The sequence below is a fragment of the Poecile atricapillus genome, chromosome 11, assembly GCF_030490865.1.
Source record: "Poecile atricapillus isolate bPoeAtr1 chromosome 11, bPoeAtr1.hap1, whole genome shotgun sequence".
NCBI classification, from domain to species: Eukaryota; Metazoa; Chordata; class Aves; order Passeriformes; family Paridae; genus Poecile; species Poecile atricapillus.
In genome coordinates this window covers 9316811-9337111 of record NC_081259.1, presented here as the reverse complement: position 1 = coordinate 9337111, position 20301 = coordinate 9316811, and the positions used below count along the sequence as shown (strand labels likewise).

Below are 20301 nucleotides of genomic sequence, written 5' to 3'. Positions count from 1 at the left end.
AGCAAATTTAACATCAATTAAGTGCAGTTATTTATTGAATAGAGTTCTTGAACTGAGAATGAAGGAATGGGAAGGGACTTCGTGGTAGGTTTTTAACAGCCCTTTAGTACCCATTTTGTACTTACAGCATCAAAACAAGGTGCAAGTTCACTTTCATTGAGGCCCCTGTGGGGAAGAATTGCTAAAGCAGTTTGTGCTCTGTACTTCAGTCAAATGAAAAACACACCACACATCAATATTTTCTTCCCTTAATGTGATTAAAGCTCTGCTGGTCCTGCTGCAAGGCAGGAATGGCTTAATGAACTTCAGGTGGCAATTTGTAGTCAGACCCCATCACCTGGTATGGCATGCCTTTTGTTCATTTGGCTGGCCAATTCAGCTTATGTAACACCAAGGTAAAAAGTTCCCATGACATTCTTGCCAATTTAGATGGTCTGAGGTGAACTTCATTTCATTGCCCTCCTTTGTGTATGATATTAAGATCATTCTTTGTGTTGCAGCCTGTTCCAGAGCAGAAGCATAACCTTGGTTTTCTCACAGCAACACAGGGAGGTCAGCAAAGCTAAAGCTTGGCAGCATAGGGTAGATTATGACCTAAAATATAGATTATGTGGATGCTTGGCATGGACTTGATTACTTGTCTAGTAAGGCAAATCTGTTTCTGTCAGAGCCCAGCTCTAAATGCTTCCTTCTCTCCTGTAGACAGCCAAATGTGCATTTCCTTTGTAAGGGGAAAGGGAAGCCGCTCCTGTTAAGGAAACACTTGAGAATTGACTGGAATGACAGCTTTTGATTCCCCTACTTATATAAGAAAAATATTGTGTTTATTGTTCTGTCATCTTTGGGCATTTTCATGTCTGTATTACAGTCATGGTATTTGTTGTTAAATATCTATTCTCAGTCTGACTAGTAAGATTGTTTTCCCACAATGCACGTGTTCTACATTAACGGAATTATCAATACTTTGATACAAGAGAGCTGAATAGATCATCAATCATTTTTAAGGTCAGGTCTTTCATTCTATAAAAATTCATCACTTTGTAGATGTAGTCAAAACATTTATATAACAAGGTCTTTCTGGGCTGCAAATGAGTCCCAGAGGGGGTCTCAAGGTGTACCAGAGAGCCTGGAAGAAATCGGAATCTGCGTTATTCTGAGAATCGCTACTGGTTTGCCCCTGCTGAGGTGTCTGAAGCAGCTGGACTGGCTCAAGTGGGATTGTGGCCTGGGCTGGCCAGTACACTGGACTGAGGCAAAACTGTTTATAGATGGAGGGAACCTCTTTGGTTTATGAACAAAATGACAGTGCTTGTGTAAAGGAGAGAAATATTGGCCTGGGGTGGAACCTTCTGTGTTGGGTATCCCAGCCCGCTGGAATCAGAATGGCTGGTGGTCAGCAGTGTCCTCACAAAATCCCTGAAGATAGGTGAAAGATATGAAAGGAATTTCCATACAGTTCTATGATAACTTTTCAAGAGCCATTTTTACCTGGAAACAATAAAGTTATTTTATGATTTCAGCTCTTTGGTTCTATAGGATTCGGATCATTAGCACTGCTTGTATAGAACATCCCAGATACACAGAATCCGCCAGGCACATCACAACCATCTTGTATTTTATGTGCATGTGAGTGAGCTTTGAAATTGAGCAAGGCTTTCATACTAAAAAATATGATATATAAAATTGGGTAATTGCATAAGTTTAAAATAGAAGTAGTTCACTTGAATGTGTATTCACTAAGCTGTCTTGTTCTAAAGGAAACTTATATTACGTTTCATTTTGCTCATAGAAATTTGAGCATTAGTAATCTTCCATGCTTTAGTAATAAGATCCAGGTAGCAAGAACTGCAGATCAGAAGGTGCCAAGAATGGTAACGAGTGAGGAAAGCTCTAGGCTGGGTCAGATTTGCTGCCTTCAGCAAAACCATTGCATCTCTTGGCCACTGAGAATGGCTGACTAAACACAGAACGTTTCTCCTGACTATAGCTTTGCAAGTTTTCTGCATTTTTATAACAGTTTTTTCAGATCTTTAGCTCTTTATGAAAGGCAAGGTAAGTGAGAAGGAATCACTTTTACCTCAATTTTGGCAATGGAGTTAGTAGTTGGTTTAGGATCATTACAGAGGCAGCAGATGCAGCCTCTGGTAATAGCCTGACAGAAAAACCTGATTTTCTAATTGGTTTTCAGAGTAGTAGAATGTCAAATCAAGACTTTCAAATATCACAGAAGTAAAGTTAAGATATAATTCACAAATACCATCTGAGTATTAAATATGTAAACTGTCTCTGCATTCCTTTTCACTTGAGGTGTTACTTTTAAGCCTGATATCTAATTCAGTGCTTTTTTACTGAGTATTATTCAAGAGCAAGCTTTACAGAAATCTGTTCCACCTTCAGTGTTTCATGGGTGCTTTCCTTTCAAATGCAGGCACACAGGAAGCCATTGCCATGTGTCTGCACGTGGACACAAAACAAGGTGTCAATGAAACCCTGTGTGACAATTCCAAGAGGCCACCCCCGATGACTCGGACCTGCAACACGAAGCTCTGTCCCCCGAGGTACCCTGCAGTAATGGAATCATGTCTGGCAAAGGAAGGGTTAATGGGACTTAAATAAACATTGGCTTTCTCAGAAAGGGTTCAGATTGCAGGACTGTGGTCATGCTTTTGGGATGGAATTTCACTTCTTCTGTTTTCAACAAGGTTTTGGGATTGGGGTGTTTTTTTGGTCTTGTTCACTCCCTTTCCACTCTTCATATCTCACTGATGAAATAGGGGACATTTTCTGAAATAAATCTCTTCCATGTTGAATGTCTGCCAGAGCTGGAAAAAGAGCTTTAACTCTCCTAGTGGTAGAAGGAAAATTTTTAGGATATTTCACCCCAAAATATTGAAGATAATTACTTTTTATCTTTATTGAATGAAAAAAAATTATGAAATTATGATTTAAAGCCACCTTAATTTAATGCTTTTTTAGTAGTCCCACATAGTTCTTATGTTTATTTGGAGATTCTGGGGAAAGAACAAACCCAGTCTAAATCCAAGAAAAACTCTAGTTCATTTGATCACTTGAAAGGGCCGTATGTGAAATTTTGATGTGTGCTGACTTATTTGCCCATTTCTGATCTCTGACATCCCAGATCCTTTTTTAATTGTTTCTATGTATTTGCAGAAACCTGCTCTTGTTAAATCTAGGGGAGACATTAACAGGAACAGGATGTTCTGTAGAAAGTATATATACATTTAAAGGAAGTTTTGTAAATATAAGAAAGGTCTATTTACATATTTACATTTATCAATGTAAACATCTGCAGGTTGCCAACAGGCTCTTTTTAAGAGGAGCACTCTAAAGGTAAATACTGGAGTTAAACTTGTCTGACAGTGACAGTTTATTGTTAATAAATTCTGCATTTGCTTGTTACCTGCAAGTTTATAAATCCAATTTATACTTTCGTGCTCCAGCCAAACCCAAGGGGTGTTGTAGCCATTGATCAATAACTGCAGCTGTGCTTTTTGCTAGGCTCTGTTTGGATAAGACTGTTCCTTCCCCAGTCTGGGGGGGTTGCTGGAGGTGAGTTTTGGCTGTGTTTTTGGGACAGGTGGCAGAGCGGTCCCTGGAGCCGCTGCTCGGCGCCCTGCGGGGTGGGGATCCAGACAAGGGACGTGTCCTGCCAGCAGCCCGGAGCATCCGCTCCTGCCGCCCGCCACTGCAAGGACCCAAAGCCTCACTCTTTACAAGCCTGTAACCAGATTGATTGTCCCCCAGCTTGGCACGCTGAGGAATGGCAGCAGGTATGGCTGGGTCACAGAAAGGGTTTAAATGTCTTCTTCTGGCCAGGGACTTGAAACTCTCCAGCACAGAAGGCAGCTCCCGACCTTCTGTGTGTGTTTCAACTTCCATCATTGGAACAAACCAACCCAAAAGCACTGCTTTAAACTCCTGTGCTGATGGGTAGTCACAGGATGAGGTGGAAGTCCTTGTTAGGATTTCAGAAGGCTGGATACCCGTTATTCCATACATCATCTCTCTCCCTGTGCTCTCTAAACACAATAACTTGCTTTTTTTTTTTTCTTTTATGTATTAACTGTTGAGGAATTTATTTGTGCATAATATGCATGTTTTTCTCTAAGATTTCTACCACTTCTGTGCATTCAGGTGGTATGTTTGATATTTGAACTCCAGTTGTCCTCATGTCTAATATGTTAAATATTTTAACAGATGAATTTTCCGTGCTGCTTGAATTTTCAATGAAAGTAGATGTCATTTTCTGAGAGCACAGATGTCCATGCAGGTGTAAATGCTGTACTTAATTCTTCTTCTCCTTAGTGCTCACGTACCTGTGGAGGAGGGATTCAGACCCGCAGAGTGTCCTGTAAGCAGCTGCTGACGGATGGAAGCTTCCTGAAACACCCTGACGACACCTGCCAGGAACCCAAATTGCCAACTAGTAAAGCATGTGCAAAAGTTGATTGTCCCCCTCAGCTGGTCTTTGGAGAATGGTCCAAGGTGAGCAAACCTCAATAATGGTGAACCAAAATCCTCCATTGTAACAAGAGCTCTGAAGGTTTCTGCCTGTGTGAATGAGCTTTTGGAGCTGCCAGGGCAGCTGAAGCTGTCACAAGGCCTGTGCTGCACTAAACTGTGCATCCCTGCCTGCAGCCAGACTGGTCACAGCCCCCTTCCTGGGCAGTGCTTCAGTCACTGAAGGACACTGTGTGCTTTCTACCAGACATGTTTAACTATCAATAATTTCATGGTGCAGCTTCCAAAAAGCAAATCTTTGCATTATTCTGGAATATATTCTTCTCCCTTCCTGCTTAATGCAAGCTTGCTACTACTCCCTGTTCAAAATTATTTAGAAAATTGAATTTAGAAGCTGCAATTACAGTTTCATGCAATAGAACCTAAGAGTGAGGGTTGAGAGACTTGCCAGAGACTGTTTAGAACCTGCTGAATTGTTTCTGTCAGGTAGCAGATCTCATTGCTCTGTTTTGCCCATGGCTGGGCATAAATACTGTCATGGTTTTTTTAATTCATGACTTGCTTGCTAGAAAAACTGCCTGTCTTAGATCCTTATTGCCTGGAAAAGTGGAGAGAGTTTCATAACTAATATTAGTCTAACAACTAGATAACACAAGGATTCCTAATGAAACAGAGTGTGTGTACTCTTTCAGAATTAAAAAAAAATTTAAAAAAAATGAAAAAAACCTACCACAAAACAAACTAGTTTAAAATTAGCATGTGTGGTGTGGAGCACCAAGTTTAGCTTGACTGCATCCTTCCTTTCACAGTGCTCAGTAAGCTGCGGTGTTGGAATCCAGAGAAGGAAACTTGCCTGCCAAAACCTAACAGCAAAAGGCCAATATGTCACATTAAATGGATCGATGTGCAGTGGTCTGTCTCCTTCACTGCTCGTAAGGTCTTGTCAGATGAATGCCTGCAACAGTAAGTATGTGACTTTATCTGGTTCCTTGCTGATTTGGAATGATCTGTTTATAAAGAGAAATCTGTACGCACATTAATTCACTCATCTCCTGTACTACCACAACATAACAGGCACAAACTGAGTGTCATAATTTCTATACCAGTATTAACAGGATTGCTTTTATTTTTATTTCTGCCATTCAGAAACAAAGGTTATGATCTCAAGAAGTAGTTTTTGAATATATGTTATGGTACATATCTCTCACCCTCACTCTTATGCACAATTTGATCTGACTTTTCCTTTATCATTTACACTATTCCAATTGGAAGAAAAAAAAGAAAAATTCATAAATTTAACATCAATTACAAAGGACATTAGAAAAGATAAGAATCCAGTGTTGCTGCCTTGTCTTTTCACTGTACATTTGTATTACACTGGACATTTTGCTTAACATGGTGGAATTCAAAACCTGGAACTCTGTGCCAGTGATAATTTTAGGTATAATTTCTATCTTTCCATGTAAAAATTAGAATCCTGGCCTCATTAGCTGTAAAGGGAGTGGTGACAGTGCAGATATTCTTTAAAAATTCTGCTGTTTTATAACTGTCTATATAAGAATCTTTTCAGAAGGATTGTCTATGGAAATTGTACAGTTTGGGCACAATTGGGTTATGATGCTGATGGCAGGTACACTTACTGTGAGTTTAACAGCGATGGAAAAACCTCTCTGATGCAGAGAATGTTCAACTACACACGCTAATTTAGAATAGGCAGATCTAAACACAGGTTCCTTATGTCTGAACCTGTGCTCCCCCTCCTTTATAAAGGAGAGTACTGGTTTGCAGGTTTGGGAAGAAGGGTGCTGAAAAGACGGGGGAAAAAGGGCTTTTAGTTTTGAGCTGGGGGAAAACAAAAAGCTTTTATCAATGGCCTGGTTCTGAGCACAGGTCAGATGTAGCCATGTTTTGGCCCAACTCATAGTGTTGTGAAGAAATAGCTACTTTATACATTTTGAAGCTTTGCTTTAAAAATTATTCACAAAACAAAATAAGAAATAGAATAATTACTGATTCATACATAATATGAAACTTCTTTTCCTGGCCTGCATTTCAGACTAGCATGCCAAAATCCTGAGGTTCAAAACTCCACTTAAATAAAGCCCTGTGGACTTTCAGGAATGTCCTTGGCATAAGGTTTAATAAAATATTTTGAGCTGCATATCTATCTGAATTTAATTAATTGTGGATAGTTGAATGGCAGTGGAGCTGGTTTGCAAATTGCTTAGCTCAGACTGATATTAATGTTACCATGTCAGCTTCCAGCTCAGTGCCTAGAGAGCAGCGCAGGGGGCTGCAGAGGGAGCACCATTGGCCAGAATGGGTGCAGATCAAAGTCATAAAGGGAATCACTGTCCTCTCCCTCCATTTCCACGACCCTTTGGAGCAAGGAAGCCTTTGCAGCTGAGATCTGCCTGGTGATTCTCTCACAGTGCAGCAGGAGGGCAGGGGACGGTGTGAGGCTGGTCCATACCTGTAGTTCCTGTTTGGGTCTTGCAGAAGGAGCCAGGGCTGGGACAGCAGCAGGCTTTGGATTCCCAGGAACATGCAGGAGGCATCTCCTCCTCCTGCAGCCGTGGGTTGAGGCTGCCTCGAAGGGGGACTGAGTAGAAGGTAGGAACAGAGCGTGCTGTGATGGATGTGAAGGAGTGATGTGGATGGGTGAGAAGCAGCGTGGTGTGAGTGATGTTGGGGGTTCTTGCCTTGGAGAGCAGTTTCTAAATCTCCCTCCTCAAGGTGATACTTCTGTGGCTCAGATGAGTGCCTTTTTTACTGTCTCATGACAATGCTGAGTCATTTTAGTCTTAACCTTTTACCCTGAGGCTGGTAATCGTAGCTGTTTTCTGACTTAGTAGTGCTTATTAAGTAGAAACAGTCCTGACTCTGGGCTCTGAGAAGTAGGAAATAACACCAGTCTAGCCCTGAGGTCAGCAGGATCTGAAAGCCAGCTGAAGCTGTTCAGGACCATTACAGGTCACAGATACAGATGGATTTGTATCTGGTGATAATGAGGTCCAATGGCTCCAGCACATATTCCTTAAGATTTGCCTTTACTCTCCCAAGCAGTCCATTACCTCAGCAGCTGCAAGACTGAATGACAGTAAGGATCTAGAGAATGCATACTTACATGGCCTCATACATTCATATGACCTTATATATTTATATGGCCTGCCATCCACAACTCTGAACTTTGTTTCACTCTCAGCCTTGCTCACCAGTCACCAGTAAAAACACACACACCCTTTAGTGTTGAGCTGCTAATGAGAGTTAGTGGTCTGTCTTTTTTAAAGAAATGAAATGGATGAGACTTGTTAACATATTTATAAGTACGCACTGGGTTTAATTCTAAGTTGGAATAACTAGTGTAAACAGACCACAGCCTGAAGTATTTTAATTTGTGTGTTTAAAGTTACACTTACTGTGTCTGTAAGTTGGATTTTGGAAATGGAAGATATAAACTGGAACACTTCCCTGAAAATAAATATTTGGGGCCAAATAACTTATTAAAAACAGGACGCTACTTTAATAATTTTAGTAAACTGAGGGCCTAAAACAATTTAATTGTTGTACCATGTGAAATGGTTGAGGGAACCTTGTATCTGGATAACAAATCCCAATTTAAAAGCTGTGTAATTATGAAACCATGATATCCCCACAGGTCTGAACTCATTACCCAAAAACATTGAAAATAACCATTTTGTTTTATAAGCATAAGAACGCACTCCAGGGTGTAGTTCCTATAGTGAACACACTTATTGAATGCTCGAAGCATTTAGCTTTTCACCTATTTCTTCACAGCATATTTGGAGCACATTTATATGCAGCTTTTTTGGGTATCATTTGTGTGCCATCAGTGCAGTTGTCTTTTTATTTAAGTAGCTCCCAAGTGGAAAGCAGTGCTGATTTCAGGTTCAGATGAGCTGAGCAGTGTTGTGTGATCTGTGTGTCCATTTCCTGGCTCATCAGCTCGTTCTGTGGGCTCTGAGCTTTCTCTCTGCCACATACCAAACCGCTGGGTCACTGAGCACAGCTGGGCTGTTCTCTAGCACCAGCATCATTGTTTCTCGACTCTTCCCATGTGGCTGACTGGACCTGGCATGGAAGGGCTGGGGGTGCTGCCCTCGCTCCCGCAGCGCTTTCTTCCTCCCTGCCAGATTAGTTCTGCTGATCAAAGCGGGCATGGTACTGCCAGCACTGAGTCATCCAAAACATTGCCGTGCCCCTCTGCCTCCCCAGCTCTGCTGGGAAAGCCTGTCTGTGGTGCTGCTCATCCAGGCAGCTCCCTAGAAACCTTCCAGCATCCAGGTGGCTGCAGATCAGTGCAGGAGGAGCTTCATAAAACCCAGTGTCTCTATACCCAGCCTGCACAAAGCTTTATGCTGTTATTGCCTGCTTTTGTAATTCATCTGGTCGCTATATTCAACCTCTCAAAATGATGCCTTATTTCTCTCTTTCCTCCCTTCCCTCCCTACTTGCTTGGCACAACACTGTCAGCAACTCATCTTTCAACCCTAATGAATTACCCTCAGCCTATGATTACAGGGTGGCTTTGCCTGTTGCGTGTACTGTGTCTTCACTGACTGTTTCTTTCACCTCCTGCGCTGCTATCAGTTTGGCTTGACTCGGGCAACCAGCACAGCCAGCCAACATTTTAAATAAGAGTCAAGGGGAACCTTACATTTTGGATAGATTTTGTTTAATTTAAGTCATTCTGCACTCAACAGTGCTCAAATGTGGGGAAAGTGATAATGTGTTCACATTTTTTAAATTCAGCTTTTTCATTTCCAACATGCCTAGCTTTTCTGAGGCAGCAGTAGGAAGTATAAGTGTAATAAGAACATATATATGGAATAATATATAATACATGTATATATCCTTTCATATATATGTATGTTATCTACGTCCTTCACGTAGGTATATGTTGCCTGTATCCTTTTATTGTTAGGAGAGTTGGGGAAGAAGGAATAGAATTCTTGGCCGAAGCAAGGGAATGTTATGGTTTCATGTTGTTCATATTTTTGCGTTTTTGTGACTCAGATAAAAGCTCTGTGTGTTGCAGTCTGGACTTGAACAAAGTCAGGAAAAGCTGTTTCAAGTGTTCTGTGAAAAGCAGATTTTGTAAGCATGACTGCCAATGACTAGATGCTTTTCAACACATTGTTTTCTTGCAGAGATCAAGCCCAAGCTTCCAGCAAAGTTTTCTGCCCATGGACCTCAGATTGTCAGCATTCACCGAGTTTATATTCAGACAAGGCCAGAGAAGCGCATTAACTTTACCATAGGAAGCCGAGCCTACTTACTCCCAAAAACATCTGTGGTAATTAAGTGCCCTGTGCGAAGGTTCCAGAAGTCCCTTATCCGTTGGGAGAAAGATGGACAGCACTTACAAAACTCCAAAAGGCTTGGCATCACTAAGTCAGGCTCGCTGAAAATCCACTGTCTCGAAGCCGTGGATATTGGCGTGTACCGGTGCATTGCGGGCTCCGCGCACGAAACCTTCGTGCTCAAACTCATCGGCACTGACAACAGGCTCATCGAGCCCCCGCCGCTTCGGAAGCAGCCCAGCGACATCAGTAACCCGGATCACAACGAGGCCAACAGCCTCGGGGCCAAATGGCACAAGATGAGCAAAATGTGGCAAATGTGGAGCAAGAAGAACGAGCTCTACCTGGGTGACAGGCAAGTGAATGATCAGCCGTTCCTGCGGAACCTTGAAAGCTTTGGGAGCAATTCAGCAGAAGACTTTGGCTCTCGTGAGGTCAGGAACAAACGCCTGGAGGCTGCAGCTCTGCAGGGCGCCTACAGCATGGACACCGCACAGTTCGAGGAGCTCATAGGGAACATGAGTCAGCTCATTGAAACCGGAGAAGTCAGCGATGACTTGGCGTCCCAGCTCATCTACCAATTGATTGCTGAGTTATCCAGGCCTCCACGACCAACTACTGAAAAATGGAAAGAGGCCCAGGATGAGAAAGTTGCCTCAAAACTCACAGGCAAGTCGCCAAACGAATCTGAACGTTTCAGCACAAAAACGGTTGATAAGTTAATGTTTGACCAGAAGGTTCCAGTTATTATGAGGCAAAAGGAAATTCCTCAAGTTTCCTTCAACAAAACAGTAACTGTACGAATTGGAAATACAGTTTTTCTGACCAAGAATACTCATGCTGTCAATCTACTGTGTGAAACAGCTGGTATTAGTGAAGTGAAATATACTTGGACAAAAGATGGCGAGACATTAAAAGCCTCTGCAAAGTAAGTAAATAGCTTCTCTTTTACTTTTGAATGACTTATTATGTTGCTATTGATGGAAAAAATCCACCCTGCTGTGCAATATTAGAACATACTGTTGTAAAAATGAGATAAGCATGGCCACTGGGCCTTCCATCTTTTTAGTTAAGTAATTTATTTTTATTCTTTCAAGTATCTGTCACGTTGTTTGGCTTTACTGACATCCAAGTGTTTGGACATTTCCAGGATACTACATAGGAGGACTGACTATTTTTATAAGGTGAAGTGTTTTGGATGTCCTGGCCATAGTTTTTGATGTGCTTTAATCATTTCAGTTATGTCAGAAAAAGAGCTGATTTACCCTCAAATTAGAGAGGCTATTGGGTTCGTTCAGATACTAAATACAGTGGGAACACATTAAAAACATCTGCCATGGTATAGATGAAAAGAAGTCTTAGCTCTTAACTCATTTTAAGAAGGGAAAATATCACTGGTACCCTCATTCTTCAACACACCATTTGGGTATTAGTGGAGCTGCATAACTTCAACTGAGAAAGAAAAATAAGAGCTTTTATGGATGTTTTTCAATACTTTAAAATATTTCTATTGAGGACAGTGGAATTCAACCTAATAAAGAACCTGTATTGCCATCACATTTGAGAGCTGACAAACAAGTACAGCTAGCTGTTACAATCAGATATTTGCTCAAGACTGAGCAAATACTTCTACTTGAGTGCTGATAAATTAGAAGCTCACCTGGTAATATTAACATTAACTTTGTGTGTGAGCCTCTTGGAATTATAGCTAGCTCTTGAGTAATGAAAAAACCGGTTCTGAAATGATAAAGGCACTTTTGGATATTTCTCAACATATTTAACTGATTAAATACACTGCCAAGAAAAATATACCTCTGCAGGGCTATCAATTAAAGCAAAGACACCCAAACTAAGCCATTTTAAAAAGTGCAAATGTTTTTGGAACCATGTAGCTCCCACCAGTTATGTTTACTTTATGAAATGCGCATAATTTTCCATTAATTTGTAGCAAGTGATACTTTGATTTTTGTGGATATGATGGTGTTTTGTTTATTCACAAGTATGTTTGCTTCCTAATTTTAGCCCAGACTGATATTCTTGCATTTCAGGCGTATATTAGGTTTATTTCCTAATTTTTTTCCCAGTAAGGTTTCTTATACACAAATCCACATATATGTGTGTAAACTCAAAAGTGATGTTACTAGCATTGCATCTGAAAGAGTGTGAGGAGGTAAATGGTCTTTATCTGTCAGGTTTGTAAAGAAGGATGTACTTGAGCCATGCATGAGGTGGCTTCTTTTGTTGAGACACAAGTATTTTTAATATTATTTTATTATTATGTAGATGTATTCAGTGTGGGAAAACACCAGCTCCAGGTTTTTGGGATGTGCTGAGTGTATGGCAAGTCATATCACTTAGTGCTGAGAAAGGTACCAGAGCAGGAAAGTTATTTTCAGCCTCTTCCCCAGCCTGTGATGCTGTCTGTAATACCTTGCCCCTCAGAGGGCAGGCAAGGTATTCAAAACACCTATGAGGTTTTGGTGGAAGATTTAGCTTCAATGATGATATTAAAAAACAAAAAAAAGCCCCAACAACCCCAACCCCATAGTAATTTGAAAGTCAGATCAGGCCACAGATTTGTGAATTCCCCAATCCAGCTGAAAACCAAGCTTGCTCTGGAGAGATCAATTTCTTGCCAAGCCTAATACTTTTAATTGTGGTATTCTGATTTATTCACACTTTTGTTCCCAGGGGATCCTGGTTTGTGGTAGCAAATGCACTGTCCTTCAAAGGGCTGCAAGTAGGACACAGCTCTGTAGGATCAGGAGATCTGAACAATCCTCCCTGTGTGTATCCCTGAGCTCCCCTCCTGCCACCAGAGAGGAGGCAGAGCTGTGACTGCTCTGGAGCTGCACACTCCTAAAAAGGAGCTTTGCTGCTGTAACTCTTGCAAGGGCATTGAGCTGGATTTGTCCCAGGGTAGTAACCCTTGTATTTCCTTGGTTATTGTGCAGGGTGGTCCTGGACACCACTGGAAAAGTGCAGATTCGGAATCCTACTCAAAAGGAACTTGGTACCTATGGATGTCTGGTTGTTAATGACTCTGGTTTTGATACGGAAACATCACTGCTGTTGCATGCAGGTAAAATAGTGCCATTTCACAAAATCAGGCTTTTACACACACACACACACACACACAAACATATATATGTATACATATACGTGCACATATACATATATATGTGTATAAATACATGCATATAAACACCCATGCCCACTGCAGTGTGAAACAGTTTCTTTTACTGGCAACCCATGAAACTCTGCCTGATTTAATAGGCAGCAGTAAGATGGTCTTGCTGCTCTAAAACCACAACAGGTGTGAACTCAGTCCACCTGTATGTGTCCCACCTGTCTTTTCTGGCTGCTTCTTTGCAGACTGAATTCTATTCCAAACATGATAAATTTAAATACAAGATCTATGTTTAGAAGTTAAATAAAGCTTTTAAAACTTACTATCCCTTTAATTTCAAAGAGGTGCCTGTCATCTTGTCCTCTGTGTTAAATATGACAAATCCAGAAGCCAGAAGTTTCTCTGCAGTTGTTGGAGGTACAATCGTGGCAGGAATTGGAGCAAATGTTTTGATTGAATGTCCAGTGAAAGGTAAGTAAGAACTGCACTGACATTGCTTGTAATGTTAGAATCAGAAATTCACCTTATATCTTGAAATAAATTACCCTTGAAGGCAGAAGATCATTGATCATTAGTCTTTTATTAGTCATGTCACCCACATCTATTTATTTTCTGCCTGTCACTTCAATTTAAATACACATCTGTGTGTTCAGGGCTTTCTTTCCAAGAAGTGGTCTCGGGCTCCACTACAGAGCTTAAAGCCCACCAGAGTGCAGGGTACTTTGCTGCAATAGCGAGCGTGGCCAGCTGACTTGCTCATCAAAGAACTTTCCTCTTCCCTGTTGGAGGTGCACATCTGTCTAGACTATTGTTAAAACTGAAAATGAAATCTCCAGCCGTAGCCTAATAGAACTTTAAACCTGATGGTGAAGTAAACTCACCTTTTAGATCCATCAGTCTGCAGCTGCAGAAGTGCCGAGCTATGAGAGAATACACATATTTTCTCGCTCAACATCTGTGGAGGAGGAATAATGTTAATCAGAATTAACATGCATTAAGCAGTTCACCACTTCATTTTATCTTCCTAACCCTTTGCTAGAAAGGTACCTATTTTCTTTTTAATCTTACAATTTCTATCTGAAGTTTAAAGTGTAAGATTTCAGTCACAGCAGCAATATTCTGTCAAACATTTAATAAGCTGAGCTCAGCCTTTTGTGAAGATGATGTGTGAAAGTGCAAATAACCACGAACGTTGCAAGTGAGTGCACGGAACGACCTCAGAGCAGCCAGTTTGCTGCTCACATTTATGTGCTGGGAAATGCATATCAGAGGGTGTTGATACTGAACCAGGGTAGTGATAGAAATATATATATGCAAATAGCTCTGCATACAATAGTGGCGCCAGGCTGACATATATTAGGACATGTGGCTCTGCTATTCACCGTTGTACCAAGGCTAATTCTTTGATGAAGTAATATTTTCCAACTATAGTTTGGCAACTCCATGCATAACTGACCTACATCTCAAATTCAGCAGAGAGTTCATGTCACACTGTTAATATTAATATTGTTAGGATGGGTAGGCAGTTAGCAATTTAAATATAAATTAATATTTTCACATGGGACTGTAGATTTCCAAATGCTTTAGAATTGTATATATTGGTGAGCCAAACTTTAGTTATGCTGAGACACCAGTGTTGACTTAGAAAATGATTTATCTAATTGCTTTATTTCCTGTCATTGCCGGGGAAGTAAGTATTACTGTTTGTGAATAAAATAGAGCTTGCATGTCTTAAAATGTCACTAAGTCTAGAAGCAGAAAAACTTTTGCAATGATGTAAGCAGAGTTTTCCTTTTCTCCTTTCCTTAATGGAAAGTAATAAACCACTGACTTCAGAAGATTTAATTTAATAGCACTTTATGCTGATATGTTTGTCTGATAGGTGGGACACAAAAATATGTCTATTTGCAGTGTAGGAGGATGAGAACTTCATTGTGAATGCTGGTAAAACACGATGTGAATGATCAGACCTGCAAAAGTAATGATAAGAGAGCTCTTCTTGTAGACTCAGGGAGACCTTGGCTGGATCTGCAGCACCTCTTCCTCACTGCCCTTCCTGACTGCTCTGCAGAGGATGTGTTTGCCCTGTGAGTTCCACTGAGTGAAACATCACTGGATGAGTCTTTGTGCTCTCCACGTTCTGCCAGGAGCTTTTTCAGGATCCTTGCACACAGACATTACTCACACAGATTTCTCACTGGTGTCACATCTGGTCTTTGAGACTCCTGCTAGCCCCCAAAATAGTTCTCCACAAGAAGAACCATCTAATGAATAAAGAGTCCGTGTGTGTGAAGAGTATTAGTGCCCTGTCAGCAGTAGAATTCTTAAATTGCTTTTAAATTTCTTGGTTTCAGTGACCTCTGAGGATTTTTTTCTGTAGAATGAATAGCCTAAAAGATGTTTTTAGAGTTGTTCAATCCATAGTTTCTTCTGCAAAGAAATTGACCTACTGAAGATGCAAAGTTTAATATTTTGTGCAGCATTGGCCTTTTGGGTACAAATTTTTTTCTTTTTCATTGTTGCTAATTTGGTTCTTTTATCCTTTTGAAAGCCTTTCTCTCACACTCTAAAAATCATATTGAGACTGAAAAAAGCCCTTTGAATTGCTGAAGACCAGTGTAGCCTAGTAAACAGAAGTGCATCAAAGAACAGAATAAAAAAATTAGCTGAACTGTACAAACTGATGGTATCTCTTTCTTTTCTCTTTTTAGTTTATAACAAGACTATTTTTCCACTAATTATAATAAACTCACTTTTATAGCTCCCACACGAGCGTACGTTAGAAGATATTCATACATTCGGGATAGATTCATATTCCATTCTTACAGCCAAGGGCTTTTCAATCAACACACATGGTATAAATATCAATACTGATTGCTCCAAATTGCTCTTGGATAACATTTATTGTATTTGCAGAAAAAAACGTCTTGTGATTATTGCTAGAATAAACTAAAACTGTCAGACTCCATTTATTGAAAAAACTTTGAAAGTTCTAAGTTGAAGCAGAACAGAGGAAAAAGTGGAAATATGAATAAAATGTGCGTTGTCTGCCCCTTGCTGGAGAGAGCAGGGAAGTGACACACTGAGCTGAGGTTGTTTACACTTCTCTTTGCAGCTCTGAAATGTCTTGGCACACAAGCCTTGAAAAGTAGAATCTGCACCTTCATCCAAATTCTGCATTCCTATGAATACATTTTGGCTCTCTAATAATAACATACTGATAAAAAATTGTGAGAAACACACAAAGACTGTTGTATCTTTTTGCACAGAATTTTCACAAAGGTGGACCAAGTACTTGCTGTCAGTGTTGGAACTTGAAACAGATCCAGAAAAAATCAAGATTTTGATTTTCCATCTGTTGCTTCATTTACCCACACTATTCCAAATGTAACTGTGATGCTGTTCTTTGTATTCTATACTTAACCCCTTTAGAAGACATGAGTGAAGAAATATGGAAGTTTAATGCATGGGATTTGGGCTCTTCATTTCTTTTGGTCTTTTTTTATGTTCTAAAGGATATTAATAATACGTTTCAAATGTTTAAAGAAGTGTGTACAGATTTATTTTATGAGAAAGGAATGACAGTATTTATAATTACTATAATAGAAGGAAAATCTTTTGCTCTTGTGCTTTTTACAGTAAGTGCATCTTTATTAGAGTTTTTGTTTGGATCAGGCTGAAGTAGGAAGGACTGAAAGATGTTCAAAAGCTTAATTGTGCTTTGCTTTGTGTCCTGTAATACATATTGGGTATCTTTTGGGACGTTGGTATCTACTAGGTCTCTATAAAAACACATTCCTGATGCCTTCCACTACTTTCTGAGGCAGATAGAGCCTCAGGGAGATGGGAGGGAAATCCATAAATTGAAATTGTTTACAGCACTGATTTATTTTTTTTTTTAACTCTCTCACAGCTTTGTTAAAGAAAATAAATTTGAAAAGAAATTTCCTTTAAATTCCTAGTTCAGGAAGGGTTAAGATGGATTGTATTAGAGGAAGGTAAAATTTCAAATACTTCCTACTTCAGTTTTCAAAAAGCTGTTGAGAAGTTGCCTAGGCAAAGTTTAACAAGTTCTAACTATGTTAAGGCAGAGGTCGCCTCAGTGGTTAGCACCTGCTTAAATGACTGAGAGGAGCAAGTGGTTAAATTTACAGTGAAGAAAGAGTAGGGTGCCCCAAAGGCTGTTCTGGGATTTGGGATGCTCAACATTTTTATAAGAGTTCTTGAAAGGAATGTGATCAGTCAGTTGACTGAAACTGTGAACAGTGAAGATTTATAAAGGCTAATGTATCTAAAACTCCCTGTGAAGAGTTGCAGCAGGATGATCACACAAGTAACATTTAAAATCTAGATGAACTCAAAGGATGTTCAAAGTTGATATTTGCAAAATAAATGTACATATAGAACAAATAACCCTAAAGGCAGCCAAATGCTGTCCCTGAAGGACTGGCAGTCAGAGGAAGGTCTGTGCAGTGGTGGTTCAGTTCCATGGAGCACCAGCTGGGCACTGTCCAAGTCAAAACTAATGGCAGAGGAATGGGTGAAATAATAGAAAATATAAATTGGCCATTCTTTAAAGCTGTGGTGAATCCTGTTTGCAATCTGCTGATCTCATCTCAAAATATGATATAGAAGAGCTAGAAGAGGTAGAGAGAAGAGCAGTAGAGGGAACAGGCGTGATCTAAAGGCTGATTCTGGTCCTGGAAGGTAGGAAGGTATGTTGAGGAAGGCTTATTCAATAAGTGCCATTATTTTTTGTGCTCTGCCTACACATCCCCAAGGGCCCATTGTTCGATAGAAAGTGCAGAATTAAGTGGACTTCATGTCTAACTAAGGATAGCAATTCTTGTATAGTGCTTTGATTTCTGACAAAATGATATTTTCAGAGTACATGTGTATGGATCTGCTTTATGATGATAAATGCCTGATGATAAAGTGTGGTCCCTGATGCTGCAGAACTGTTATTCAGTAAAGTGAAAGTATAATTACACCAGCTGGGTAAACCAGTCTGTGCTAACAGTGCTGAGTTGTGGAAGTGCCCTAATGCACACCAACCGAGTCTTTGTTGGGGGTCAACTGCAGAATTCACTCTAGCAGCCATTAGTTGATAAATACAGTTGCCTTATTTAAAATGCCTGATTTTGAAAAATATTAGCCTTAAACTTCTACAGCTGGAAAAAAGATTAAGTTCTCTTTGACAGCCAGAGAGCTAAACAGAATCCGACAGGGCCGTAGCAAGAGTGGGGTGGGAAGGGGTCTTGCTTTGGGAACCTGTCTAAGGAAGTGGCCAGATGTTGGTAAGAATACCTAAATCCTGCCAGATGCTGCTACCACCTAGGAAGAGGGGCTGCTGCATGGCTGGTAGGAAGCAGCAGAGGTGAGGCTTTGAAAGATTGCAGGGGAAGGGGCAGTGTCAGAGGGCAGGTGAGGGATCACACTGACTGCCAGAATGTCTCGCTGCTGCTGCTGCCCCGCTCAGGGCTGTTACTCCTGGTGAAGCTGGCAAGATCCATGCGGGTAATTTCAGTAGCAGCAGGTTTAGGTTTTTTAGGGTTCACTAGGAGTCGATTGCCCAAGCATAATTCAGATGACTATAAAGGCAGTTTGAGAATTCTGCTGGAGAAAATACAAAGGTGTACCAGTGGAAGCAATTGCTTTGTAGGTTATGCTCAGTGCTCTGGAGGTGTTAGTGGGTGTAGGGTAAATAAGCATCAGACGACATTCATTGTGTGTATATCGTTGACCCAGAATTGTTTCCTCTGAAAGCTGACATGCAAATTTTGCCTCTGAAATAAAAAAAGTTCTAGTGAAGTGCAGCAAAATGTGCTTTGTGCCAGCACAGTTCTGCCTTGCTCTTGAATGGGGAACTTGGAATACTTTATGAGATTCTACGTAGCTGGGGGAAAAATTTCTGAAGACATATCCAGTGTTTTAGAGCAAGTAGTTAGTAGGCCAAGGTTTTTATGGTGTGTAATATTTCACAGGGCTTTCAAGGTTGGAGGAAATTTGTTTTTGAACACTGAATATTTTAAGGGCACCCTATAGTGCAGATTCCTTTTTTTTCTTTTTTTAAAACACGTGTTTTGCAGTCCCATCCGGAGCTACAGTTTTTTTCCATAACATTTGCTGTCCCAGGGCCACTCATGGTGGAAAATGACTTTTTTCATGGAACATTGAGTATTGTAGAGCTACTCCAGTGCTAGTGGAAAATAACCTGTGTTTGAGGTCAGAAAAATAGATTAAACTAATTTTAAAGTTTTATAGCCACTTAGGTCTATAGAAGAACTTTTAAAGAGGATTTAGATCCGTTGCAAGAGTAAGATTTGCATTTTCAAGGTTTTTCTAAGACTAAGAAGGTCTGAGTTCAGGAGTGCATCTTTGTTCATGAAGGACAATTACAGCCATCCTGAATTTTAAGTATGTGTTTAATTATATTCCCTGATAGGGATGGATTTAGTCTCATGCCTAAGTGATTTCCTGACTTGGAGCTGTAGGATATAATTGTTTGATTCTGCTACTCTCTGGATCCAGTGATAGATCTCCCATTTGAATCCCTGGGATCTTCACTGTCCTCAGGGATTCTGAGCCTTTGGCAGTTTGGGGGAGTTGAATCTTTGGGCTCATCCTCAGCTGCATCTGCAGGGAGATGGGGTAGGAAGGAGACAAAGGTGGCTACAGGCCATCTCTTCCCTCTTCTCCTTCCCCTTTTCATACTGTCTGGGGATCAAACCAGGAATTATTCAGCTTTTAAGTGTTCTTGCTACAATCCTGTAATGAAAAAGACTCCTGAAGACAGTGTGAAAGTTATTTTTGTTCATTTAGAGTCCCTGTGTAAGTCAACCTTTAAGTCAGTGAGAGTAAAGCATCTGCAGTAAAATTCAACCTTGTGCAGAGGACAAAATCCTCCATGAAGTCCTGCAAATATGCCCCAAAGCTTAAGAGCAATTTCAGCTCATTTAAGGAAAAAAAAAAAAAAAGTTACAGCTTCATTTTGGCTTGTTTTTGCTTAGTTTCATTTCTATTTGGATGAAACTGCTTTAAACTCTTGGGTTTTTATTTACTTGAGTTCTAAAGGGTAAAACAGAGGTTTTAGGCCTTAACTACTTGCCCAGGAAGAAAAGTTGAAGCTTTTCTTGGTTTTGATGGGATGCTTGAACTCTGTCCTGCAGTTTCTGTGTAAGAAAATTGGTGCTTTTCACAGTGCAACTGGAAGGGCCTTGTCGCAGGAGGAATGTGGGAATTGTGTGCTTTGCCTGCTCTCTCCCAAGAGCTCCTAGATGAGACTCAGCTCAGTGTGCAGTGCTGTACCTGTAGGGGAGGGAAATCTAATCTCAGGAGCAGTAAATACGGAGTCTAATTTCTAAA

The 20301-nt window shown here is 40.5% G+C and overlaps 1 protein-coding gene across 1 annotated transcript in view; it reads left to right on the top strand.

The window, feature by feature from the left end:
• The window catches only part of ADAMTSL3 (ADAMTS like 3), a 172501-nt gene that overhangs the window by 135950 nt on the left and 16250 nt on the right, over positions 1–20301 (top strand). Inside the window, exons 17-23 of the mRNA XM_058846711.1 lie at positions 2429–2558; positions 3599–3791; positions 4327–4506; positions 5292–5445; positions 9654–10734; positions 12761–12888; positions 13279–13407. Of these exons, the coding sequence (XP_058702694.1) occupies positions 2429–2558; positions 3599–3791; positions 4327–4506; positions 5292–5445; positions 9654–10734; positions 12761–12888; positions 13279–13407 (1995 nt within the window). The remainder of the gene's footprint in view (positions 1–2428; positions 2559–3598; positions 3792–4326; positions 4507–5291; positions 5446–9653; positions 10735–12760; positions 12889–13278; positions 13408–20301) is intronic.